Source organism: Emydura macquarii, unplaced genomic scaffold (genome assembly GCF_026122565.2).
Source record: "Emydura macquarii macquarii isolate MOO-44397 ecotype Brisbane River unplaced genomic scaffold, CSIRO-AGI_Emac_v2 contig_1348, whole genome shotgun sequence".
In the NCBI taxonomy this organism is placed as follows: Eukaryota; Metazoa; Chordata; order Testudines; family Chelidae; genus Emydura; species Emydura macquarii.
Window position 1 is genome coordinate 5,084,796 of NW_027131485.1, and position 26,781 is coordinate 5,111,576.

General features: G+C 38.1%; 2 protein-coding genes across 2 annotated transcripts in view; one reads left to right on the forward strand and one right to left on the reverse strand.

Annotated features, from left to right (window-relative positions):
* Positions 1-25,210, forward strand: CCZ1 (CCZ1 homolog, vacuolar protein trafficking and biogenesis associated). The gene is made up of 15 exons (XM_067550938.1): positions 1-454; positions 2,576-2,673; positions 2,763-2,856; positions 2,949-3,026; positions 3,785-3,832; positions 4,245-4,328; positions 7,117-7,292; positions 9,475-9,556; positions 13,114-13,175; positions 14,554-14,665; positions 15,447-15,480; positions 15,925-16,042; positions 21,239-21,397; positions 23,017-23,144; positions 24,844-25,210. Exons 1-15 carry the CDS (start codon positions 359-361, stop codon positions 24,897-24,899), a joined length of 1,425 nt encoding a protein of 474 aa, XP_067407039.1. The 5' UTR covers positions 1-358; the 3' UTR covers positions 24,900-25,210.
* A 545-nt stretch (positions 25,211-25,755) lies between these two features.
* LOC137155286 (radial spoke head 10 homolog B2-like) overlaps positions 25,756-26,781 on the reverse strand; it is a 30,214-nt gene continuing 29,188 nt past the window's right edge. Inside the window, exon 21 of the mRNA XM_067551486.1 lies at positions 25,756-26,325. Coding sequence (XP_067407587.1) covers positions 26,124-26,325 — 202 coding nt within the window. The 3' untranslated portion in view covers positions 25,756-26,123. The remainder of the gene's footprint in view (positions 26,326-26,781) is intronic.

Below are 26,781 nucleotides of genomic sequence, written 5' to 3' on the forward strand. Positions count from 1 at the left end.
GATGGTGCCCGTCTCTACTGAGGGCGGGCGGGCGGCCGGGCGCCGGCTGCTGCGGAGGGAGCAGGGGCTGGGAGGTCTCTGCCAAATGCCCTCAGTTCGGCGCGGGGGCAGCGGAGCCCGCAGGCGAGTCGTCGCCCATTCGCCCTAGCTCCTCCCGCCTGGGCCAGGCCCCGGCCCTGCCCACCCCGGCGCGGCAGATAGAGCGGATCCACTCCAGCTCGGCGCCGTTTCCTTCCGGGGCAGGGGAAAGGCGGAAGTGCCGTGCGGGGTTGGGGTCGGTGCCGGTGGAGGGCCCGCGGCTGGTCCCCGATGGTGTGTGGCGGCTGCCAGCCCCAGGCTCTCTCGCTTCAGGCCCACTATGGCGGCGGCGGGAGCCGGGCAGGAGAAGCAGTTCGCCCCGGCCCTGCTCAGCTTCTTCATCTACAACCCCAAGCTGGGGCCCAGAGAGGGAGAGGTACCGGCGGCGGCGGGGGGGCGGCAGCCTGGGCGGGGTGTGCGTGTCTGGACTCTGGAGGTCTGGCGGGGGAGCGGCGAGGGGTGGTGCTTGTCGGAAGGGGAGGGCGGCGTGTCTGGCTCTGAGGAGAGGGCTCTGGCTCTGTCGCTGCAAGGGGAGGGCGGGGTCTGTTCATCTTTATCTGACGAAGTTATTGTCTGTCTGCTTGCGGGTGCCTGAGACGAGACGAGGGGGCGAGGAGAGTTTGTCTGAGGGGAGGGGGAAAACGTCTGTATGTCTGGGCGGGATAGGGAGGAACTGTCTGAGGTGAGGACAAGGATCGGGCCACGTCTGTGTGTCTGTCTGAGGAGAAGGGGGGGTTGGTCTCTGAGGAAAGGAGGAGGTTCTCCCCGCCCATTCTTCCCTCACCTTTCTAACATACACGCGGTGATTCCGAGCCCCACTTTCCGCAGTTATGGGACCCTGTGAAACGTCAGTGATGTTACCTTGCGATGCTGTTGCACCACCAAAACATCCCGACTCTCAAGTTTGCCCTGTCAGGCTAACGCAAAGCAGCTCTCAGGCTTCTGCTCGAGCCATTCTGTCTCTCACTAGACACTGGACAACAAAATGTTCCTCTACTATTGTTATTTATAGAGCACCCATGCAGAAGGGTTGTTTTTAGGTGTCTCACAAGCTATAAAGGCACACTTTCAACTTAAAAGTATGAGCTAAAAGTTGCCAGTATTACCACTGTCACCTTACCAATATTCGTAGTTTTATGATGACATACATCTTGTTTTTAAAAATATTTTTCTCTCCTTTGTTACTGTGTGAAAGTCCCACACAAAGACAGAGGAAACTGAAACTAACTAAATAAGTGCATCAGTGAAACTGCTCAGACAAAGTATTGTTTCAATATGTAAAGTAAACGGAAAAATAGAGAAAATGCAGCTTTAGTTATGTAAGGTATTTACTTTAATAATATGTTAAAATAGTCAGGCATTAAGTATGATTTTAAATTGATGGTGTCCCTATAGCTAAAACTTTAGCATTTAGAAACATGGCTGCTTGGCCCAATAAAATTCCTGTAGCAACAAGGTTAAAAGAAGGGCTGAGGAAAAAGCAGTTGTGAAAAAAACCTCCATAACAATTCCAAACATAAAATAAATACATGCACAAATTTAGGTCCCAAACTCATAAATTCATATGCAGATAAGTGAGTGAGAATTCATGTAAGGCTCAGAAGTTGTTCTGAGCACATGAGCCCTGCAGGATTGGGGCATTACAATTTTAGTGTTTTAATAAGATCTTTCAAAAGTTTTTCTTCTGTTTAGAATTGTTCCGGGTACATAACAATAGCGCTTAATGCTTATACAGCACTTTTTATTTACAAAGTGCTTTGTAAACATTAACCAACATCCCTGATATGCACATGATGAAGCCTTTCTGTTTTCAGGAAAGGTATCTGTTAAGCACAGTGTTTATGTACTTCTTCTGAATGAGTCAAATTGATATCAAGATATAAATATACACACTGAGCATTTTGTCTTGGTTGTGAGCAGCTAAATGAAGCTAATAAGTTAACTGGCATCAATGATAGACTGATCTGCCATTGTAGATGACATACTAGCTTGAAAACAGCCACCTGATACAGTAGTCTATCTACCTATCTTCCTGCAGTTTCATTTGTTAGATTTAGGATACCGATTTAATCTATATAGATACTCATATAACCCCAATCATTATAATATCTGATGAACTATTGTGGTGTACTGTTAAACAACTGCCACATATCTATAGATTTGTCTTTACTTCAGTGGAACGAAGTAATACTTTAGTATATTTTGTGCATTGGTTGTAAAGTGCTGTAGGGTGAAAGCTGCCATCTTGTGTGTAACTTGTGTAGCATTCTGCATTTGTAAAGCACTTTGAGATCTTTTTTAGGTGGCAGGCCCTGATAATGTGCAATATATTACTATTCTATTATTATTCTATAAGCCTATCTGGTTATGAGACAATTTTTAAATTCTGTTCAGTCAATTTAAGGAGTTAAAGTTTATTTTTAAAAAATGACTTTATTTTGGATCTCTGCTATTCTATTTAAAATTTAGTTATCTTTATTCTTCTTTCAAATTTTAGGAGGAAAAGAAGATTCTCTTTTATCACCCAAATGAAGTAGAAAAGAATGAAAAAATTAGAAATGTTGGATTATGTGAAGCTATAGTACAGTTCACAAGGTAGTAAAGTATTACTGTTTGCATAGTTTATTATATTATAATAAATTGTATGTTTGCTAAAATTTGTTCCAAATATATTATATTTCCAGAACCTTTAGTCCATCAAAACCTGCAAAATCTTTGCATACGCAGAAAAATAGACAGTTCTTCAATGAACCTGAAGAAAACTTCTGGATGGTCATGGTATTTATATGCATGATCTATACTTTCCTAAAATGTTAAAAATTACTAAATACATTCTGCATTGTCTAATGCCAGTTTGTTCCACTTTCTAGGTTGTACGGAATCCCATAATAGAAAAACATCACAAAGATGCAAAACCAGTCATTGAGTATCAAGAAGAAGAGTTACTGGTAATGTTCAGCTATTCTTTCTAATTTGCCTTTATTTTTCTGATGAAATATTTTAGTTGTAATTTTAAAAGAAATATAACCAGCAATGTCTTTTACTCTGGCTAATATCTATAACTTTTGGCTGTTGTAGAAATGATTTAAGAATGATTGCAAACAGGAAATAAAGGCTGTAGAACAAAGCATTTTGCAACAAACACTAAAAGGGAAGAAAGACAAAGATACAGGAGAGAATATCCAAACAGGAATTCAATGAAATTATGTAACAAAATGAAATTTGATTAAAAATAACAAAAACAAAGAGATCCTTGAAATTTCAAGGAACAGGCCAACACAATTAAAGAACCAACATAGATTTAATTGGAAGATATTTTAAAGAAATTTTTCTTACTAAGTTTAAGTTCAGCAGCTACTGTTACAATCCTGAGACTATTATTGATGATAATTGTTGGAAAATAAAACATATAACTAACATTTGTCAGGAGGTTTCATTTCAGCATTGCCATTCACATTAACTGTAAGAAGGTAGAGTAATTGGCAAGATGGAATAATTTTAAAAAACATTTGTTCAGGCTTCCTGTGTTCTTTAAAGTCTATGTGCCAGGTTTTTATTCCTCGTAAGGAAGGTAAGAGATGTTCTGTTTTGTCTATATTCTGGTTTACATCTGGTAGTTAAAAGAATGTGCATAGTATTTGTAGATCAGTCATAATTTTTGGAGTTGTGCCTATGTAGTGATGATCTATTATTGTGTGTTTTACAGGACAAGGTTTATAGTTCAATCCTACAGCAGTGCTATAGCATGTACAAGGTAAAGGTCATAGATTTATACCAAGATTATCCTTTTAGAGACGGAATAGACCACCTTCTGCATCCTACTAGCTAATAACTCATTTGGGTTTCCAGTCTAATCCATACTTTCCATTCTTTCTGAATGTAGTAGTGGCAATTGGTAGGATATGACAGAGTGCTTTTGTGGTCGTCAGTGCTGTTCTGAAGTTCACTTTAATAGTATTCCCAACTTCTGTGAAGACTAAATTAGTTCCTTCACATAGTGAAGATCTTGATTAACCTGATTTGATTATCCCAAATCTGCTGAGGCTGCACATCACCTAGAATGGTTAGGTTCTGTGGAATTAGGAAGTGGGAATTGTGGGTAGCAATATTGTTTTATATTTACACAATTACACAACTAATACTGCTTTTTTTTTTTAACCTATTAGCTTTTTAATGGTACATTCCTTAAAGCAATAGAAGATGGAGGTGTAAAGGTTCTAAAAGAGAGATTAGAGAAATTCTTCCATAGGGTAAGTTTTTACTGTTTATAATTTGAGTACGGACAATGCGTTTAATACTGAACAAGAAACAAAATGCACAAGTCCCTGCACAGAAGAGCTTACAGTGTTAAACAAATAACCCTGCACCCACACACAAAAAGTAGAGAAGAAGCAATGGGAAGATTAGAAGAGTGAATTACTAGGATTTTTTTTAAAAATGTTTTGTTTAATATTATTGTCTCGCATGCATTATGGAAGAGTCTTTAGAAGAGATTTGAATAAATGGAATGATAGCTTGATGGATTAGAATAGGATGATCATCTGTTACAGATAAAATTGACTTAATAGCTGCTTTTAGAAAACTGTTAAAACCTTAATAATCTAAATCATCAAGTCTGATTGAACTTTTTATTTCTTTAATAGAGTTATTTGCATGACTGTCTGTCTGCTGTTATATATAATTACGCAGCCTTTTGGCCTAGATGAAGTTGCACTGGGCTAGGAGCCAGGAGAAGACCTTGAGTTCTAGGCTTGGCCTGCTGTGCTGGGTCAATGTGAGATATGCTAGTTACATAACGTAACTAGTGTATCTCACGTCGACGTACTTACGTCTACACAAGTGCAGCATCTTCACGACACTACGTTGAAGGGAGATGCTCTCCCGTTGACACTGCCTTCCACTTTTTGGGAAGATGGACTAATTGATTCGACAGGAGAGTGCTCTCCCATTGACTGAGTGGGTCTACAATGTAGATATTTCCCTAGTCTTGGCTCTTCTACACTAGTACTGACTGATAATTCTTTGCACTTCAAAACCATTTTTTTTTTTTTTTTTTTAAACTGAGGAAGCAGTCAAGTACTGTTCACCTATTTTACAAATAAGGTAATTAAGAGGTCACCACAGCTAGAGCTGTAATATGGCAAATCACATCCACTTTGTTTTGTCGGACAGTGACAAAGTGTGTGTCAAATCCCCATGTAGAGAAGAACAGCATACTACTGTTACCAGTTAGTCCTCTAGCTCCAACCTTGATGACGACCCATGCAGTGATGGAATTTCAGTGATGGAATTTGTTTTTTCAGATTGCATTTTAAAAATGCAGGAGAGAGGAGACAGAATTTTCCTTTCAGTTTAAGGCACTGGACCAGGACTAAGGAGAGCAGGATTCAACTGGGCTCTGCCACAGACTTCTTACATGATTCTGAGCAGGGCTATCATAACACATAGATGGAAGAGAGGGGGCCTATGTACAGCTATATCTCTTGCATTCCCTGCCATTGTATATTTGATTTTTCAACTTTAATGCTTGTACTTTAGTTCTTTGGATTTAATTAAGCATTAGATGTGATGTTGAACATCATGTGTTTGATGCAGGGTTTCCCTAAATAGTCATTTCTGAATATCAGTAACTAGTTGAAATATAAGGGTAGTGAAATAACTTCTAGAATCATAGAATCTTTTGTTTCTTGTGGGTGAATGGACCACTTTTGTTTAACTTTCAGCTGTGTACCCAGTTTTTCATACTTACTAGAATAGTCAATACGTTTTTCTCTTGCGATAAATGTAATATGCCATATCCTACCCACTCCTGTAATTATGATATTCTGTATGTGGTTATATATTTCTTTTTATTCCACAGAAATTCAAATGAATAAAACAACTTCAATGTATAACATTCTTAAGTACACTGTAGGATAGTTCATTATGGCCACATAACTGTAATCTGATCCATTCTCCTACTAATGTAGCATGTGTGTGTGGCTTGTTGGTAGAGCATTTGTTTGTATTGTTGGATGCTCTCTAGTTCAGTGCTATCTTTGTATCACTGTTCTCTGGCTTTTCTGAAGTACCCTGAAAAATCTTAATTTGGCTTCTTAATGTGATCTTATATCAGCACCATTACAATTTACTTTGTCTTTTTAAAAATATGGATAATAAAAATGCTGAAAAAAAGTGCATATAATGTTTAAAATGTAACCAACCATCTCTTGTCAAGTCTTGAACATATCAGTATTCCTACGTGGTTTATCTCATAACCTGTTATTCTAATGCATGACTTGCACACAACACAACTAGAAGAAAGAAATGAAGATTCAGTCAGCACCATGGTCTTCCAATATTTTTCCACATTTGCAAAAACATTTACAGAAAATAAATTTGTCCTGAGCCTTCCATATGCCTTAGGGCAGCAGGTTTCTCTTTTATTTATATAGTAAAGTAGTTGTAGTGGACAGCACATTAGGATTTCAGTTCCTTTGGGATATTTTTTAAAGCAAAAATAGGAAAAATATTGCTTGATGCTTTTCAAGGCCGGGCACTTAGATTTCAGTCTGCACAAGTTGTTCCAGGGAGGTGCTCCCCTGTGCCTGCACAGAACCCCATTAAAATAATGTGGATCACACACTGGTACAGGAGTTGGACTACATGGAACAATTTACAGGATTAGGACCTTAGATTATAAGGTGTTTGGGGCAGGGATCCTGTCCCTTTATTTGTCTGTGTGGCATTATGGATGTCTCTGCTTCTTGCTAGTAATTGTAGTTATCACTGATCATATTGAATATGTATAAATGAGTTTTAGCTAGGTTCTACTTTCTCCATGCCCACAAAATGAATTTGTAAATTAACATAACAAATAATTGTCAACATGCAGTATGGTATAGCTGTCACTTAAGGATTTGGTACAGAACAGAAGCACCCAAAAATGAATGCAGAAGAGGTTAAGTTGAAATGTTAATTTTAGAGGCTTTATTATAGCCTTTAAATATTCAGAAAACCAGTAACTTCCTTCTTTTCCCTTTATATTTATTCCTTCAGTACTTGCAAACACTGCATTTACAGTCATGTGACCTGCTGGATGTTTTTTGTGGAATCAGCTTCTTTCCATTGGATAAAATGACTTACCTGAAAATCCAATCATTTATTAATAAGATGGAGGAAAGCCTGAACATAGTCAAATATACTGCCTTTCTCTACAATGATCAGCTCATCTGGTAGGTATCAGAATAATGGGTAGAACGGGGGAAAATTAGTATGCCTCTTAAAATAAATAAATGTACTGTATTTATTATTTGTAGTATTTTCATAGGGTGCCATGGCTCAGGGCCCCATTGTGTGCTAGGTGCAGTACAGAAACAAAGAAAAAGACAGTCTTCTTTATGGCAGAACTTCCGGGAAGGTGCACTCTTCATGTTTTGGGGAAAGATAGAACTAAGATTGCTAGAGATAAATGAAACTAGATTCTCCATATATGGGATAAATGAAAAGAGGAACTCTTTGGCAAGATGAGTGAGAAGGTTAAAAATAATAAGCTGCTTTGTTGGACATCTCTCAACTCTTTCTTCTTTTGTGTCTCAGTTTATTGAATTCTGATGCTTTGTTTCAGCAAGGTACCAAAGCACTTGCAGATAAGCATGTGTGAGTAGTCCCATGGAAGTCAATAGGATCACTCATTTCAGTACCTTGCTGAACTGGGACTTTTAGGCATGGTCTACACTGCGCAGCTCCGTCAACACAAGATATTGATATTGACATAACTTGCATCGAGTAGCTGTGCTGTCTTCACTATGCTATGTCAACAGGAGACGTTTTCTTATCAGCATAGCTTATGCTTCTCATTCCGCTGGAATTGATGGGAGAAATGCTCAGCAATGGACTGAGCGTATCTTTAGCAGACCTGCTCAATCGATGCCGCTGTATAGATGACTACAGCACCAATGGAGCCACCCAGTGTAGACATGCCCTTAGCCACATCTTTCTACCATGTTACCTCCTATAATCTGCAACCTCCTTTTTTCATAAGAGCTACCTTTGTGGAAGATAGAGATGGGAAAGGCCCATATTAGGCCATCTAGACAGTTTGCTGCTGATGCGGAACAGATCCCTTTTTTACATTTGTGAGAAGTCTAGTTATGAAGTCAACTATTAAAAAAATAAATAAAGAATTTCATGCAAATGAAAATGTAGGTCACGATTTCCAAAAGTTACTAGTGATTTTTAGGTGCACAATTTGAGACACTTTACATAGGCCTGAATTTGCAGAGGCGGAGGGGTAAAATTCTGGCCCCATTGAAGTTAGTGGAAATTTTGCCATTGAATTTGGTGGAGCCAAGATTTCACACTGGGTGCTCAGCCAGTACTTTCTGAAAACCAGGCAGTTGAAACACATTTTGCACAGTTCAATAATGCAGAAACTTTAGCACATAATATGGCTGAGAGAAAATGCTATGAATAATAGCAGTTTTAAATGAAGGGAAAGTAAGTTTTGAGAAGTAATGCATAAACGCATAAATATGATAACCTGATGTTTAGTATTTCACACAAATACACACATCATGTTAAACTGTGTGGGGCCAGTAATTATTCACATCATTAACAACAGTTAGCAGCTTCTTAAAGTACTTTTTAAAACCAAAGACAATTTACAAATCCATATTTGATATTACAAGCAAATTATGAACAACCAAAAAGTCATATTGAACAGCAGTACATTTTCAGCCAATCAAAACTACTTTTGATTCATCTTGACTTCAATTGCAGATAATATTACAACAGATTGTTTCTGTTAAAATTCAAAAAAGTTTATGGAGTTTGCTGCATTAATGTAATTTAAACAGGCAAGTGCTCTTCAGCTGTTTGATTTTAGGATGTTTATTGACATGGCACAGCTGCTTTTGGCATACTATTTCACTTAGGAGTAGCTATGCAAGGTTTTTCTATTCAGAGGATATTAAGTGAGGAGAGCATGTGCACAATGTTTAGGTGAGAAATAATGTACAAAATACTATTTTAAAAATCCTAGTCTTCCTATATTTATCTAGATTCCAGTATTTACTGCACATAATATGCATGTGAAATTAAATATGGATTCATAAATTAGAACAAGACTTTTTATAGCTCATGATTTCATCTATTTGTTAATCTAAATATGTTATTAATATTGTAGGGGAATAAGAATTCTATTAAAAATTAAATATATACACTAGGACTGGCTGTACTAAAAAATTTGGTGTGTTGTCATGTAAGAGACCTGAGTTTAGTTCTCACAGAAAACTCTAAATTGTGGTCTGTCCAGCTTTTGGTTTGAAAGATGTTGGCTATGAAGTAAGACCATTACATAAATTGGTTTTCCTACTTTGCAATCTACATTTTTAACTTTTTTCTCTGAAATTCCAGGAGTGGATTAGAACAAGATGACATGAGAATTTTATACAAATATCTCACAACATCGCTCTTTCCAAGGCACATAGAGCCTGAGGTATGGATATTTGTTTTTTTATAGCACATACGTTTTGCACAGATTTCTTGTACCATATACGCTATACCAATATAAATAAGTTATATAAGTACTTTAGCTGGAGCTACCTTGATATAGAAGAGGGGAAGTTTCTGAAAGTGCTTTCTCCAATTTAGGAATTAATTTGAAGATGGAGTGACATATTGATTTGTTTTGTAATGACTTGCCTGGTGGTTGCATGTAGCTACGGGAGGTCTACTGCTGCTCAGATTCTCTAATGGTTTTGTAATATATATTTAGCAGACAATAAGTATGCTTAGAGTCCAGGATAGGAAGTTCTTTAGGCATGTCTATTTAAATCTGAATAAATATTATTGTCACAGGACTGTCAGTACAGTTCAGTTGGTAACACCCTTGTTTCTAAGCCAGAGCATCATGGATTCAGTCCTCTTCTAAGGCTTGGGATCATACTAAATGTGGACCTTACAGTGAGCTAATATGATACAATACTGCAGTTTGGAAGAAACTGTCCTTTATATGAGGCCTTAATCAAAGGCCCCTTTTTGCTACTTGTGGTGACTAGCCAGGTTAATGTTAAAGATCTCACAGACCCTTTTAAAAAAAAAAAAAAAAAAAAAGTTCAAGTGCAGCGCTTGGACTCTGCCAAGTGGAAATCAATCTTTTTGATTTTCATTTATAAATCATTCTACAGGGTCATTATATGTTGTTTTTACAACTGCTACCTGAATTGAAAAACAATTAAACTAGATTTGAATATTTATACAGAGAGCAGAAAAAACTCCTTTTGTACTGTTATAATATAGGTTGCTGCTGGTAACTACTATAGTTCAGTTTTGCAAAACCATCTCCATTCTGCACTTATAATTTTCCAGAACATTCTCCTTTGGGGATAGTTTTCTATCCTTGGCATTACCATTAAGATGGTTTGTAACATTTTAGCCAAATCTCTTCACTTGATTTTGAATTATTAGAGGATGAAAAAAATTTAAATGTTCAAATACATTGAAAGGTCAGCCTTAACTCTGTCCCTTTGTGCTTAAAATGTGTTTTCTTTATGGGTCAAGTTATACTTCCACTGCATCCAGTAGAATGAGGAATAGTCCTCAAATCATTATAAATGATCAGTTAATACAGTCTGTAGTTTCTTATACTGACTTTCATGCAGTAACTTTAAATACATTATGTATAGTCTTCATACTTTGCATGATATTTAAGTTTCAGTGAGATGCACAAAACAAATCTGCAAAAATTTCTTATTTTGCTTGAACCTTAACTGTAATAACTGTGAATGAGATGATTTCATTTCTCTCCCCGGGGAGGGGGAGAAAAGGTGGCCAGGGTCTAAGTTTTGTCAAGTGAAAATGAATTTGATAGTCTTATGCCCCCATTCATAGGCATGGTAAAACCACCATACTTGTGTGATCTGCTCAAGGCCCACAAGTTGTGCAAGATAATGCTATGCAGGAACCTTGCGCCGCACCTACCTGCATGCTCCATAACTATCTCTCACCATTTTATGAGCACTAAATTCACTCACCTGGAAACAAACAAAGCAAATCCTTATTAATAATGGCTGATGGGACTGAAACAATTTGCATTTCTACTGACCTTTTTTGTATACTGCAATTACATGTGAGAACAGCATTTCATTAAGTATTATTTTCATGTGGAGTTATTAGCAAATAAATATGCACTTACAGTTCATGCTGCTACAAATTAATCTGATGTTACTGTTTTCAGCCACCTCCAAGATTTTAAAAGGCATAATGGTTACATACAAAAAAGTAATATGTGATTATGTGGCTACATTGACAGGATGTAGTGAAGGGAGTGTATACTTTGCATTCGTATAACAAAAATAATCTCTAACCTCCTAGGAACACAATACATGGCACAAATATTAATTGACTTTAGTATAGGGTGACCAGATCACAAGTGAGAAAAATTGGGACTGGGTGGGGGTAATAGGTGCCTATTATAAGAAAAAGCTCCGAATATTGGAACTGTCCCTATAATATCGGGATATCTGTTTACCCTACTTTAGTAGGAGCTTTCCCAAAGCCCATGGCAGGACAGTGGTAGCATACAGGTTTCCAGACTCCAGTTCTTGTGCCTTCACCACAAGACCATCTTTCCTCCCTTAATTGAATTAAATGAGTTCTTGTAAGGCTTTAGAAACGTAAGTGAATTTTTCAGAAAACTACAGATTCTGTTATATTTAGGTCCATTGTGAGTCTACACTACGGAGTCGGGATAGCCCAGTACACTCCCTGTGGACTTTCTGAAATATGTACCTGTAGTTGTTTAACTGGGCATTGGATGGCACTATTGGTGTTCACAAGTGAAAAAGGAAAAGTATTTCCTTCACAGTAGAAAACCTGAATGTTAAACAGAAGTAAGGATTCAAATTATGAACCAGGTTACAGTAGTTACCTCAAAAGAGAGCTAACTCCCCTGCAGTCAACAGAAATGTTGCAAATATGTAGACTTCACTATAAACAACAAAAAGAAAAATAAAGTAGAATATTCAGTAACTGAAAACTAAAGAAGGATAAACATGTGGATATTGAAGTACAGTGATATTAAAACTGCATCTATATAAAACTGCAGTTTTGATATCTTTGAGGGTTTTCCTTGAGGGCTTTAGTTAGGATGGTTGATTAGTGACCAGTGTATTTTCTAGGGTAGGTCTTCACTGACTGTGGCAAATTGGGCACTGTCAGATCGATTCTTTGGGATCAATTGAGCGGAAGTGGAGACCCGCTCAATCGATCCAGAAATTGACTTAAGAAATCCACTCCCGGAAAAAAAGTAATGCTGCGTCAATGGGAGGGCATTTTCTGTCAGTGCAGCATAGTGGGGATGCTGCACTCATTAGAATTTTAGGAAGTCGATGGGAGATACGCAAGCTATTCTACGTAGCTTGCGTATCTCCCATTGACTGCCGCCGAATTTCGCAGTAAGTGTAGACCAGGCCCTAGATAAAATGCAGTTCAGCCATCTAAGCAACATTGCATAGCTTTACCAGTGCAAGATGCAGCCTTCGCTGTTGTTAATATACAGAAACGTAAAGATTTTAATTAGGAAGCAAAAATGGTCTTGTAGTTAAGGCTCTAGACTAGGACCCAGGAAATGTGGGTTCAGTTTCTGGCTCTTCCACTGACTTCTTGTGTGACCATGAGCAACTCCCTTAATTTTCCTATGCTTCAGTTTCCCACTTGCACAATGAAAATATTTATCAATCTGACAGTGAGAGAATAAATTTGCTACTTTGCTCAGATACCATGATGACAGGACATAAAATTACATTAAAAGAACTATATATCCAAGGTAAAACATAATTGTTTCAAATTAATAAATGTAAAACCAAAATGTCCAGTTTTCTAAATATTGTTGCCATTTATTCTTGCCTCTCCCATTATGCCATAAGGGTGTATTTCCTAGCAAGAGAGATATAGTCTGCAGTCTATTGATTGTGGACAGTTTCTTTAGCTATTGCAGAAAAAAGAGAAATGGAAAGAAATGTCCCAACCTGTTTATTTCCTGTTTGTTTTCAGTTAACAGGAAGAGATTCCCCAATACGTGCAGAAATGCCAGGAAATCTACAACACTACGGAAGGTAGTTCTTCTCATTTGTCATACTCTGTGCTGTTTCCTCCCGTCAGAAAGAAAGCCAGGTGTTTTAGCACACAGAATAAAAACTGTATGGTTTGTTTAGGTAGGAGTGTAAATGTATTCCTGGGGCTAATTTCTACACCCAGATAATCCCATAGGCTTCAGTGGGATTGTACAGTGGATAAGTAGAGCCCTGCAAATCTGCAGATATCTGCATCTGCACAGATCATTTTTGCAGATCAAATGCAGATACAAATTTTGTATCCGCACAGGGCTCTATGGATAAGTCAGTGTAGAATTTGGCCTGTGATGTGAAGAACCTGCTTTAGAGCTACTGCATATTTGTTTCCTTCTTGCTGTTCTTAGCATGTTGTACAGAAAGTATTTTAGTATTTATTCCTCCAATTCCTTTTCTCTGAGCAATAGGATTTGTCATACAGCAGTAAAACAATGGTCTGTCTAGTGACTTGCCTCATGCAGGGCCTATATATTAAGTGCATCAGCGAGAGACAACCCTACCTCCCAGTTTTGCATTTGGCCAGTTGTGTGACCTTATTCTGAATGAAGGGTTGGGTTCTTCTTGGCCGCCTGTTTCCAGAGCATGAAATATGCCTTCTTTAATCACAAAGCCTGGTTTAGTGTTTTCCACTTCCTAGTGTGGATATAAGTCCGCGTGAGTTCTAGCTCACTTCAGTCTTACAAAATGTCTGATGTTTTCTACCTGTGTATATTGTCGAGGAGCAGAAGAGCAGGATGCACCAGTGTGTGCATTCTGCAGTCATCATTGATAAGGTGTTCCTTTTAAAAGCTACTGGAGGATTTAATTGGGTTGCTCTGATCTGTTATTTACTTTTATTTCCCCAGCTCAGAGTTATTTTGATGCTAACATGCTATCTTTTTTCAGTAGTTTTTTTGAGGGCCTGTTGGTAAATAACAGTTGGTTCCTTGAGCTCTACATAGTAGGTTACCTTTGATCAACAAAAGGCTGTTGAAATGCCACTGATCACTTGCAACTCACATGAATCACAACATGCTGTTTATCTTGATCTAAAAGAACCTTCTCTCTGTGCATTCTAAGGCCCTGATCATGCAAATGCTTATTCACATGCTTAACTTTAAGCATGAGTAGTCTTTTTGAAATCAGGACCTAAGTCTTTCAGTTAATTTGAAATTAATAATTTGATATGGACATATGTTCAGATACTATGATGATGGGTAGTTTTATAAGTACCTGGGTAGACAGAAATTCTTTGTATTCAAATGTATGCATGTATTTAAGTAATTTCTAGTTTTCAAAATTGTTCATGTGCTTATAAATGGATTGTTTTTCTATTGAATATAAAAAAATGAATTATATCTGTTCTGTTAATTCTGGTTTATAGGTTTCTTAATGGACCTTTAAATCTTAATGATCCAGAAGCAAAATGCAGATTCCCCAAAATATTTGTAAATACAGATGACACTTATGAAGAACTTCATTTAATTGTTTATAAGGTACCAAACTCTCATTATTCCAGTGTATTATGAATCCATACCAGGAGAAAAACATAGCTGTTTTATTTATGAATCCATGCAGAAAGGTGCATGTAGCGGGACCAGATCAAAACAGTAAGACAGGGAGCTCTTTGAAGGTTCAAATTTAAAACTTCAAATAATCCTTTTCTGAATTCTTTGGGTTTCTTTTTGAGGTTCTGGTTTAATACAAATGACACAAACTTGGCAAAAGTCTGTCTGTCTATTCCTTCTATGTAGATTTACCAACAGTGAACTCAAAAAGCAAAATATGCTAGCTATATGTAATATTTTCTCAGAGCTCCTTACCCTGGCTTCTGGCCAATGCCTACACTAAGCTAAATCAAGATGAGCCAGTTTTAAATAGGTTTGCATGTAAGTTAGGACTGATTTAAGTTCGTGGATTTTAAAACTGATTTTAGTTAAAGATTTTTTGCAGATTTCAAGTGCAAATTTTGTGTGTCGGCAATGCCCTAACTAGGTTGCATTTCAATTTCTGCAGAATAGCAAACTACTTATTAAAGCCCGCTTGGATAGTTGATTTTTAAAACCTTGTCCAGGACTGAAGTAATACGGAAAATCAAGTGTCCTAGATAAGCTCATGGGAACAAAGGTTTTACAGTTAACACTTGAGCTTTACAGTGATTTAAGGAATTTTCAGAATTTAACTGGAATACAATAAATGACTCCTGCAGTGAATGTACTGGTGAAGTTGAGGGAAGAAAATTTATTTTGTAAATGTTTGTGTTTTGGTATATTTCAGGCAATGAGTGCAACTGTCTGTTTTATGATTGATGGTAGGTATATATTTGTATGATTTGAAATAAACCATGGAGATTAAATTTTTTTCTCTTGACAACTTTTGTTTTTCTGTACTATCTCCTTACCAAAACATTATCAAACATAAATCTAGCCTGATTTTGCTATTGCAAAGTAATTCATTCATTATAGTTTTGTGTGTTAGTTTGTTCTTTGTGGATGCTTTCACCAATCAATCCATTTAATCAATTAAATAATCAATTAGATTATTTAAATTGTGTTTTTGCCCTCAGTTACTCCATGGAAGCCCTATGGATGTTTAGGAGATTTCATAGGTGTAACTGACAGCAATTTGGTCCAAGATTTTTATAAATGTTTAAAGTTAGTTACAAAATAACATGTTTGCCTTTCTGGCACAAAATGGTATAGACCTCATGTACTATTAGGAAAAAACTCATCATCTCTTTAAAACTGCTTCATAGCCTCAATGCAGCCTTCACTGGATTTTTGCCGTAAACTGGACAGCATTGTTGGGCCTCAACTCACAGTATTAGCATCAGACATATGTGAACAATACAACATCAACAAAAGGATATCAGGGTTTGTACTATCTTTATGTTCCCTATTGCAAACCTTCACTAGGTTGCTCAAAGTCTATTTTAATGGCTGCTTTAATGAGGGTAACGATATGAGGACATAACTCAAAGAGAATGCTCTTAAAATAATGTTATATCTTTTATAAGATGTACTTAGGTTCCATGGGGGAGCTTCACTAGTTTTTATAAAGTAACAATTTTATGTAGGTTATTGTGTAATTAAGGTTTATATTGCCTTTTTTAAAGGCCTTTTGGCACATCTTGATTCTTACAACCTTGTAATTGCTACTCTTTTCCTAACCAACTAATTATCTAAGTATTAACCATTTTTAAAGGAAACCGGCAACCAATTAAAAGGAAAAGTCCAACAACTGTAGAATATGCTGCCTCCCCCAAATAACTAGGGCTGAGAGGCATTCAGCCTCAGTGATGTGGACCATATTGATACCTACATAGAAACAGAAGGATCCCTACCACTTGAGCTCAAGAAGAATCTGTTGTTTCTGAATAGAATTAGGCTTTATCCTATCAGTTTCTTAGGGATGGCAGTACACATACCTGACTTTCCATCCATCAGAAAAGAGCAGCATGCATATTAGCCAGTGCATTACATAAGCTCTCTCAATATATTGCATATAGTACACACACACACACACAGTGTTAAAAGAGCATTATTTAGATGGCACAGTCAAGCATTCAAAAGTTAGGAGATGCCAGAATGAAGGTTGTCTGTGCAATCTTAATTCCGCCCCCTCATTTCATAATTTTTAAGTGCTTGACTTTGCAATCTCTAATGTTCTTTTAGCACAGAATTTTTGTATGCATGTAATTTCCTAGGTTTTTTAAAAAACAAACTGAAAAAACAAATTCCATCATGTGGAATCCTATTGATAACCACCTGGATGGTCAGCAGGGCTGGAATCTTTAGTTCTATCTTGTGAGCTAACAGAGTAATGGATAGCAGCAGTAGGTTGTCATCTTGTATGTGGACCAGCATTAGAGGGAGATGGGACACTTTGTCAGTGTGTTTCATATACTCGCTGACAGCAGAGGAATGGTGAGACTGAGGACTCAGGTTCTATTCCAGGCTCTGGATGGAGTGTGTCTAGGGGGTACGTACTCTCTTCCGCCTGTTCGTCCCTCCCCACCCCTCAAAGTTGAACCCTTCTACTCCATCCCCTCCGACTTATCCCACTACTCTTTCCCTACTTGCGGCTTCTTGACCCAGTCCATACTTCTCACTTAGCCAGTTCCAGTTTCCACTCCTCATGCTTCTCATCCCAGTCCCAGTCTTCTTGCCCAACCAGTCCTAGTCTTACCCCAGGCTCCTATTCCAGTTTCCCCCCCACTCCCAGTCTGTCTCCTTGCCCTGTCATTCCCAATCCCACCACTCCCAGCTCCTTGTCCCGAGTCGTCTTATGCAACCAATAACAGTTCCCCTGCTCCAGCTCTTCATCCAGTCTCTCTCCCATTCACTGGCCTTTTGTCGCTGCTGCCACCCCCCATATCCACAGTGGCTCCAAGTCCCAATCTCCCTCCCTAGACTCCTTGTCCAAACTGTGACCCATTCTCCACCCACAGCCCCTTGTCCCAATCTTTTTGCTCTTCCAGTCTCATTTCTTCCCTCACACCCTGGCTCCATGTCAGAACTGTCTCCCTTGCCCCCTCAGCCCCTTCCCTCTATCTACTGGCTCAGTCTCTCCTGTTTTTTTCTCCCTGGCTCCAGGACCTGCCAGTCCATTTCCCACTCCCGGTTTCCTGCGGTCTTGTCCAGCCAGTCCCAGTCTTTCCCCACCAACCTCACCAGGCTCCTGTCCCAGGCTTCCCTCCACCCCCTTCAGGTCCAGCTCTTGTCTACTTTGCTTTCAAATCAGACAGCTTCCTGCTCCATGCTCCCTGAGCCCAGCCGGAGGTGGTCACTGAGGGTACAAGAGGGACAGTGTCCTTGATCTCTGTTCATCTGCTCAGACCCAGCATGGCCCAGATCAACCTAGAGTTGCAATGGCATGGAAAGTCCAGCTTCGCCCCTTCAGCCCTGGACTGGAGCATGCCCAATGCGCAACAAAATCTTCAGGGAATTTAGCTGCTAAAAGTCTAAGCCTCTACTGTGCAAACCACAGTTTTTCAAAGTTTTGTAACTTGGCCAAATTTAGACAGATCGTCATAGGGATGGTAAAAGGAACATCACTGACACAAAGACCATTCCCTGCCAAATTTCAATAACTTCTCAAAGAAAAGATATCCAGAATTTTTTAATATGGACAAAACATTTTTTCCCTAACTGCTTTCTTGGAAACAGCTGAAAATTTCCAAATTGAGTCATTCAGATTGAGGCAGACACCTGGCATGTAAAATTTCAGCCCAAATGGTTAAAGTTTGGCAAAGTTATAAGCAACTAAAACAGGCTCTTGTAAGTGGGAAGTGTCAGGCAACCTTAATATGCCGTTCTACCATCTATAACAACATGCACAACAGCTCAAAAATTTTAGATATCAAAATACAGCTGCAAGTCTTATACTTCACCAAGAGTTTTTTGCAATCTTGCAAGAAACTAGCAGTTCAAGGCTACAGAGATCTGGGACTATAATATTGAAATCTTTATTCCTTTCTGTCTAACTCTTAAAAGCTTAGGGTAAATCATTGCTGGATTTTACCCAGTGGGTTTTTTTTCTTGAGTTCCTTTTGATGTGCATTTTATGTTGAAAGCAAAGTGTAGTTTTATGCAATAGCACCACTCTAGTCGATTGTGATAGCATCAATGTCAGCCGTAGGCTGAGCGCTTACAGTATGTTGGCCAGCAGAGAGAAACTGAGGGTCTTTTTATAAAATAGAGGCTTAAAGATGCAGCTTAGTTAGTTTATAGTTCGTGATGGTTTAAACCAACAGATGCATTAAATTGAAGGATTATAAACTTTAGAGTTTAAATTTTCTACAGCATGTGGCATTTATTTGCCGCTCAAGGTGTGTATTTAGGATGATAAAGCTAGCACTTAGGATGTTTGAATCAGTTGTACCACACAAATGGTTTATTTGGAAGCGCTGTGTAAGACTAGGGAAGATTCCTAGGCAAGGTTTATATGGTACATATTTGACTGTTTGGGGAAAGAGTTGAGGTGCATTTTAACTTCTCCCACAATCCTAAATATTTTCTTCAAAAGGTGTATTTGTCATTTGGAATATTGTTGGTTTCCTACAATATTGCTGTTCTAAGAATGACTCAATCAAAACAAAGATACATGCATACTTACTTCGGTGTGTGGTGCCTGTACTGAGCAGGCAGAATTGCAATGAGTCAAATAAAACATGCTTGCAATGGTGCCAAACTATTAAATCATTAAATACTTGGTTTTTATGTCATTGAAGGATAAAGCAAAGGAAACTCATTTTATTAAGTCTCCCTTAAATTTTAATGCAATGGTGCCCTGATAACCTTAAATGGTTTGGGTTTTTTTACACTAATGCAGTTGATTGACATAATAGGGAGCAAATTATACAGCCTTTTGAGTCATTTGCTGGTCTGCTAAGGTGATAGTGAGTAAATGAGTTCCAAACAACATAATATATAACCTGAAGTGCCAATTGCTGCAGCAAACCTTCATTGATTGTAACTGTTGAAGCCACCATCAAAACCAGTATCAATTACTAAATTTAAGTTTTGACTTACCAAAATGGGAAAGAGAGATCATCTCATGCCCGAATCCACCAAGGGTGAAAAACGCTCATTGGCTTGGCCATTCTAGGAAAGCTTTTTCCTGATCTCAAATAAGACAGTAAATGAAAAACTGGTGCAGTGCTAGGGAAATCCCCTATGAAACAAATTAGTGACACAGCACCCAACCAAGCCAACAGCTGCATCATCATCCCCACTCTGTCAGCCAGTACCTATATGCTCTCTCCCAAAGTAGCCAACCAATCCAGCAACCAGCTGGAGTTCAAACCCACCAATGGTGTGAGATCATGGGCCCAATGAGAGAACTCAAAGAACTAGTGAAGTCTCTGTATGCAAGAGAAAGGGAGATGTTCTGATGTCCGCAACAGGTGGGTGGGTCCTGGTAAGAGTAGGAAATGCCATTAGGCAGACATAATTTTCTTCTCTTTTCTTTACTAGGAATTCATGCAGGTCTCTCTTACGGTATCAGAGTTTTGGAGATCTAAATGTTTTTCTTTTCAATGGCTATACAAAAACAGCCTGTCAGCCACAGGTCTTGAAAAGTAGATAGGCATGGCAGGATTTGATTTAAATCCATAGATGTCAGTAAATCATCTAAAACAAATATTGATCACTAACGAGGGGCATGCACAAAGGGGGGGCAAGCAGGAGCACAGGCCCCCCCAATAATCGAAGGGGGCACAGAACTCCGGCCCTGGGGCCGCAGCAGGAAGAGCGAGCTGCTCTGACCCCAGGGCCATGGTGGAAGTGAGGGGGAGCACAGAACGTGCCCCTCCAGAAGCAGTAACATTTTTATTCCTGCGCATGCCCTTGTCACTAACAGTTGGCAGGAGTGCAGCATCCCCACCCTTGTGCTTGTCATCAGCCCTTTGGCAGCACAGACAGCCATCTGCAGCCCTGCTGTCACAGACCCACTCCGGAATTTGCCATAGGGCTGGTGCCACTGATCCCCGGAGGCACAAGGCTTGGGGAAGGCTGCAGTTCTGACAGGGCAGAGCAGAGAGCCCCAGCTAGGACTGGGATGAGGAGGAGGCTGAGACCCTGGCCCTGCGGGAGACCACCCTACTGCTGAACAGCTCCATCTGTGGGCAGGAACCACAGCCAAGGTTTCATTGTCCTTATTGCAGCCCAAGCCAGGGGCCTCTGCTCTGCCGAGCCACAACCACAGATTCCCCCCACCATACACCTTTGTTTTTTGGGCATCTAGGTTGTGCAGGGAACCTCCTGCAGCCCTGCTGTCAATGCTGCCCTAACCCAACACTTTGCCCTCCCACCCCACCCCAATTTCCAGTGATTGTTTAAAAAAAAAAAATTACAAATAAAAATTGATATTAATGTTCAAAAATAGAAAAAAAAATCAAATTCTGCCAAACCTAACAGTAATGTGTACACAATGTCTCAGTATGATAAGGTACCTGAACATCATGGATTTCATGCTGTGCATGGTTTAGTGATCTATGACTTACGTATATGAATTTCACATTTCACAAAGACCACTTAATCACTCTTTTCTTTTACTTGTTTTCCTAGGTCTGAGAAGGAACCTCAGTTTAAGTTTATCTATTTCAATCATATGAATTTGGCAGAGAAAAGTACAATTCACATGAGGAAAACACCCAGTGTATCACTCACGTCCGTTCACCCTGACCTCATGAAGATTCTAGGTGATATCAACAGTGATTTTACTAGGTAATCTTATTTACACTTCTCCTTCTGTCAGATTAGGCCTCAGCTTTTAGCAATTTTCATTTATTTATATATACATATAATTATGAAATATATAAAATTGGGGAATAAATAATATAGAACAGATTTTTCTGTTATCTGTAGCCAGTTTGATACATTGAAACGTCTGTCTTGTCCCACCCTTCTGGGCTGTTTCTCATGAATTTTCATGTCCCTGAGATACTGGGTTAGATTTCAAAAAGGGATTGGATACTTCTGTGGCTATCAAGAACATCTATCATTGTTATAATTAATAACCAATTTTGGAAGGGATTCAAACCTTGTGCTTCAGGGCTTAAGTCAATCTCTAACTGCTAGACAGCAGGATGAGACCAATTTTGGGGTACATTATTCCACATCTGCCTACTAATTAGCATGGTAAACTCTTTAAACTAGTACTTCTAATAAAATACTAAATCCAATACTTGTTTGAAGTTTGAAAAACATGTATTAGTTTCTCCTGTGATGGTGGAATCAAAGCTTGTCTGTTTTTGGTGTTCCTGCTGTTCTGGGAGTTGCTTGGAGCTATTGTATTTCATGCTGTTTTCCCATCAATGTTGTTGAAGAGAGGAGGGAACAAACAGGAGCAAAATTTGAAAGAGAATGGGGGAAGGAGAAAGAAAATGGAAGAACACCAGCTAGCGGGGGGGGCAGCAGAAAAGAGGAATTTTGTAGACAATAAGTGCTTATGATTTTCAGTTAGAATGTTCACATATAACAGCAAAGACGACTGGAAGATAAGAACGTCTCCATGTGAATAAACAGTGAGATGAGGTCGACCAGAGGTCCTGTGATATTAGGGGCTTGTTGTCTTATATAGACAACTATTACTCCCAGCCCGTCCTGATTTTTCACACTCACTATCTGCTCACCCTGTGTGAGATGGATTTGAAAATAATGGAGAGGAAGAGAGGTGGTGTATTATAACTGGCATTTCTAAGTCTGCAATTACTGTAGAAAACCATGTTGATTGACAATGCATCGTATGACAGTCTTGTGTAAGACTGTAACCAGTTTCCAACCTGCTTTAATCCTGGTTTAACAATAGAAAATTCTTGAATGCTTAGTATTTTTTTGTCTCCTCATTTCCATGATCAATATGAAGCAGATATAATGCTGTGTGCTATATATATCCAGCACTGGTTTCCCCTTGGCTATATGGCTACCCAATCAGCTTTCTTCAAAGCACTGATATTTGGGTGACTTGTAGACCAAATAAGTGTCTGGCTTACTTCCTGGTGATTAAATTCTCCCCAATGGAGATTGTGCAGTCCATACAGGCACTGGCTAGCTGTATTTATGTCTTCCTAGTTCAATACACCTGCTCATTTTTGATTTTCTGTCAAATATGTAGTGTCACAGCAATCTGAAAATTCAGCTATTCAGTTCACATCTAGTTTATTCATAACCCTTAGGACAGTTAAACAATTACTGAAACTGCTCTACTTGCTGGTTATTTTTTGAGATCTTTCCTTGAATATTGTTGCTTGTAACGTGTAAGTTACTTATTCTGTCTATCTAGTCACTTATCTTTAATATCAGTAAACATTTTCCTAAGATTTGTTTTGTCAAACTTATTTTAGAGTTGATGAGGACGAGGAAATCATTGTGAAGGCAATGAGTGACTACTGGGTGGTTGGGAAAAAGTCTGATCAACGGGAACTGTATGTTATTTTGAATCAAAAAAATGCAAACCTGATTGAAGTTAATGGTAAGGATTATTTTTATTATTTGTTAAATATGGCTGGTGCTACTAAAATGCTTATTTCTCTGTTTTATATGAGACACTTAATGTAGGATTTTTTCTATGCTAGACCAGGTCAGCTTGCCTAAGACTTTGTCTTTGTTCCATGTTTTGCATGGTAACTAAATTGGCATCATAAATATTCAGCAGACTTTAAGTAGATGTTCTTAGCAATGAATCAATGGCCATTATCTTACTCCTTGACATTAATGAGCACTCTATTGAAATTTAACTTTGGAATATTTAATAAATGAAGTGCATTATTGGATTTCCAGGAGGTTAAAATGCCTACTTTTGTCTTTCATAAGTCAAGGCAATATATCTCCACAAAGGGCATTAGTCATTAAGATTATTAGTATTAAAATATTTTTCTTCAAAAGTCTTTTTCTACTTCAGTGTTACACTGCAGTTTAAGACATACCAAGTACATGAAGAAACACATGTATCAATATTACCTTTAGACCAATTCATTTGGATAACAAATGAGAACATTATGGTGCAATATCAACTTGGAAACTAGACAGTTTTTTTTGAGAGAGAGAAAAATAGATTGTTTCTACATCTGCCCCTGACCTTTCTGCTAATTATTCTGGCTTTACAATCCTACTTCCCTATTTCTACTTGTTTTTTCTCTCCCTTGCTTGTGTGTGAAAGATGCACAGAAATGGGGGAAACAAACTTATTATACCTAAAGTATTGTCAAATGCAGAAAGTGTATAAACTAGAGAAAAACAAAATTACTGTAAGTGAAACAAAATCTTAGGTATTACTTTCAACAGTTGGTTTGGGGGAAAAAAATCAGATCCTTGATTTTTAAAATTGATGTTATCACTTTCACTTTGACTAAACATAGGATTCGGTTAGGTGTGGCCCAGGGCTAGAAAACCATAATTTAAGATGCTGCTAAGGGGCCTGATCAAGCAAGGTGCTCAGCAACCTTGATTTTTCATGCACATACTGAAGATGAGGGTGCTGAACAGCTTTTAGGATCATACCCATTGTGCAGGAATATTTTATGAGAGTGTTTATAATTAGAGTGCTGCCCCTAAATTACAAAGCAATTGCTATAAACGTTGTACTGAAAATTAATCTCACCTGTGACAAGGAAGTAACGGAGCACAAAGCAAGAGATTTAAATCAATTTCTTTACTGAAATAAAACTGATTAAGATTAATCATTGTTTCTTCTAATCACTAAACAAAATTTGTTTACCAAGGGAAGTTCTTATGTAGAAACAGGATAGAAGCTGGCTCTTCTGCTGCTGTCAGAAATGATTTCACTTTAACAAGATGCGTGGCCCAAGCAATTGACTTAAAATGCCAATTCTCTATTTTCAAATGTGCAGTCCATATTTGGCATGAAAAGACTAAAATGTGAATTTTCAGACTCCAATATGGGCCTGCTGAGCAAAGTTGCCCCATCTTTTTCTTACTGAAAATAGAAGTACGGAGTCGATATGCACCAGGACCCTCTTAAAACAGGTTCTCACTTTTTTTTAAAAGCAGATAATCCTTTTTTGTGTGCCCAACAAATGTAATTTTTCCTCCTGCATATAGTTAAAGTTTTGCAAAGTGTTGTAAAGTCTTCTTTTAAAAGCAGGGTGTTTATATAATATGTTGTGATACTGTGTGCAGTTTCTGAAATAATTTTTTTTTTTTTTAAACAGAGGAAGTAAAGAAACTTTGTGCAACACAGTTCAATAATATTTTCTTCTTGGATTGATCTGCGAAGGACTGATTTAGTGAAAAGATCTAAAAATGTCAGAAACATTTTTGTTTAACATGAAAGGTTATTAGTCATATTTGACTGGAATAATGACAATAGTAAAGCAATACTTGCTTTGTAAGAATCAAATTTCTACTGAAGCTGTAAACTCTGATCATAAGATTTTTAGATTTTAAAATATTTATGTGCAAACTAATTAAAACCAGTCTGATAATTCAACTGTACCATTCCATTTCTCTGATATTATGTTAATATTTTACTGGAAAATAAAATTAATAATTGTTACAATTTTAAGATCCCTTTTGTTCCCCCTCTATGTTCACTTGCCTAATACAGTGGACCTGAGTGTAGGGATTTACATTTTTTTCTATACACTATCATGTAAAGTGAGGTGGGAGGGAGTTGATGTTAACCCTATCATCTGAGTATGAGGTGGCACCCACAGTAAAGGATACTGAGTTACCTGAAATGGTAGTCTCAGAACCATCATCATGCAAAAGCTACACTACAACAATTCTTCCATATTACTTATGTAAACTAACTTTTTCCTCTCCAGTATAAGTTGACAGAGGCTGGTGCTTTAACAATTAAAGAGGTGAAAGGATAATGGCCTGATCTTCCAATTCATACTTAGTAGTGGCCCCACAGAAGTCACATGTTGCAGGATTAGACCCAAAGATTTACTTTACATGAGTGAAATATCTGGGTTCCTTACATGCCAGTGTACATAAAATAGGTGTATAAACAAAAACCTTATGCATGTTGTATATTTTTAAATTCCATTCAGACTATGCAGTCTCATGATTAAAAGAGTTGGCCAGCAAAAAAACTTGAGACCCAAATGATCCTGTGTAGCATGTAAAAGTTTTAATAGCAAAATTTCTCCTAATATGCTACATAGTACATTTATGGAATGGCTTTGTATGTCCAAAGGTTTACACAAGTTTTATGTAACAATCAATTATATAATCACAGTCCCCAATTTCTAGGAGGCTTAGGATATCAGTAGTTGGAGTGTGGGGGAAGTTGGGTGTGGGGAAAGACTATGGAGAATTAAATTTCCCTCTGATATAAACAAATACAAATAATTTTATTGGCACACATTTCCTAGAACTACATTGTAGTGTCTAGATTTTATAGGCCTAAACGGGAAATCTTATATCTTAAGAATACAAGCGCAAACTTTACTTACAGCTTTATTAGTACAACAGTCAGCCTAATTTACTTCTTCTTTTTCTTCCCACCTGTAGAAATCTTACTAATGACTGGCTGGGGCAGAATCACTACTTCTTCCTTTGCAGGAAGTGGCAGCTGTGTAGTTGAATCATCTGGCTCTTTAACCACTCCATAATCTGTGCCTGCTTTTTCTGCTGCAGCTTCTTCTTGTTTTTTTGCCTCTTCTGCTTCCCTTATGGCAATAAGCCTAAGCTCAAACAAACAAAAGTTTAGACTTATTTACCATTGCAGCAAATTCATGCAAACTTATCACAGGCTAACATGTTTTTGTTTTGCTTAAGTAAATATAGCCATACTGCAATTACATGCAGAATTAATTATCTAATGAAAAAGTGATCCTTTTAATCCTGTCCTAAAGTAAGTGTTGTGTAGTTGCCACTTTGCAATCAACTAGTGTTAAGCTTCATATATCACTGTATAATCTAAACTTAACTCTTCAAACACATTCTTAAAAGGAAAAATTTACCCGTGATCCTGATTCTCTGAATGTACCTTCTTGATAGATTCTCTCTCCTTAGCACAGGACAGCTCTCAAGTTGGTTTTTGACCTTTGAGAGTAGTGGTAGCAGTGTAAAGTGTGAGCTTGGCTTCCCTAATAGTGGTTCTATGCCACCCAATGCAGAGCATAAATACTGCTCTCTGA

Bases quoted from the DNA above. Each gene is read 5' to 3' on its own strand.
- CCZ1 (XM_067550938.1), top strand. From the start codon at position 359: ATGGCGGCGGCGGGAGCCGGGCAGGAGAAGCAGTTCGCCCCGGCCCTG. The intron at 13,176-14,553 runs GTAGTTCTTCTC...TCTGGTTTATAG, and splicing joins AATCTACAACACTACGGAAG to GTTTCTTAATGGACCTTTAA. The intron at 14,666-15,446 runs GTACCAAACTCT...GGTATATTTCAG, and splicing joins TTCATTTAATTGTTTATAAG to GCAATGAGTGCAACTGTCTG.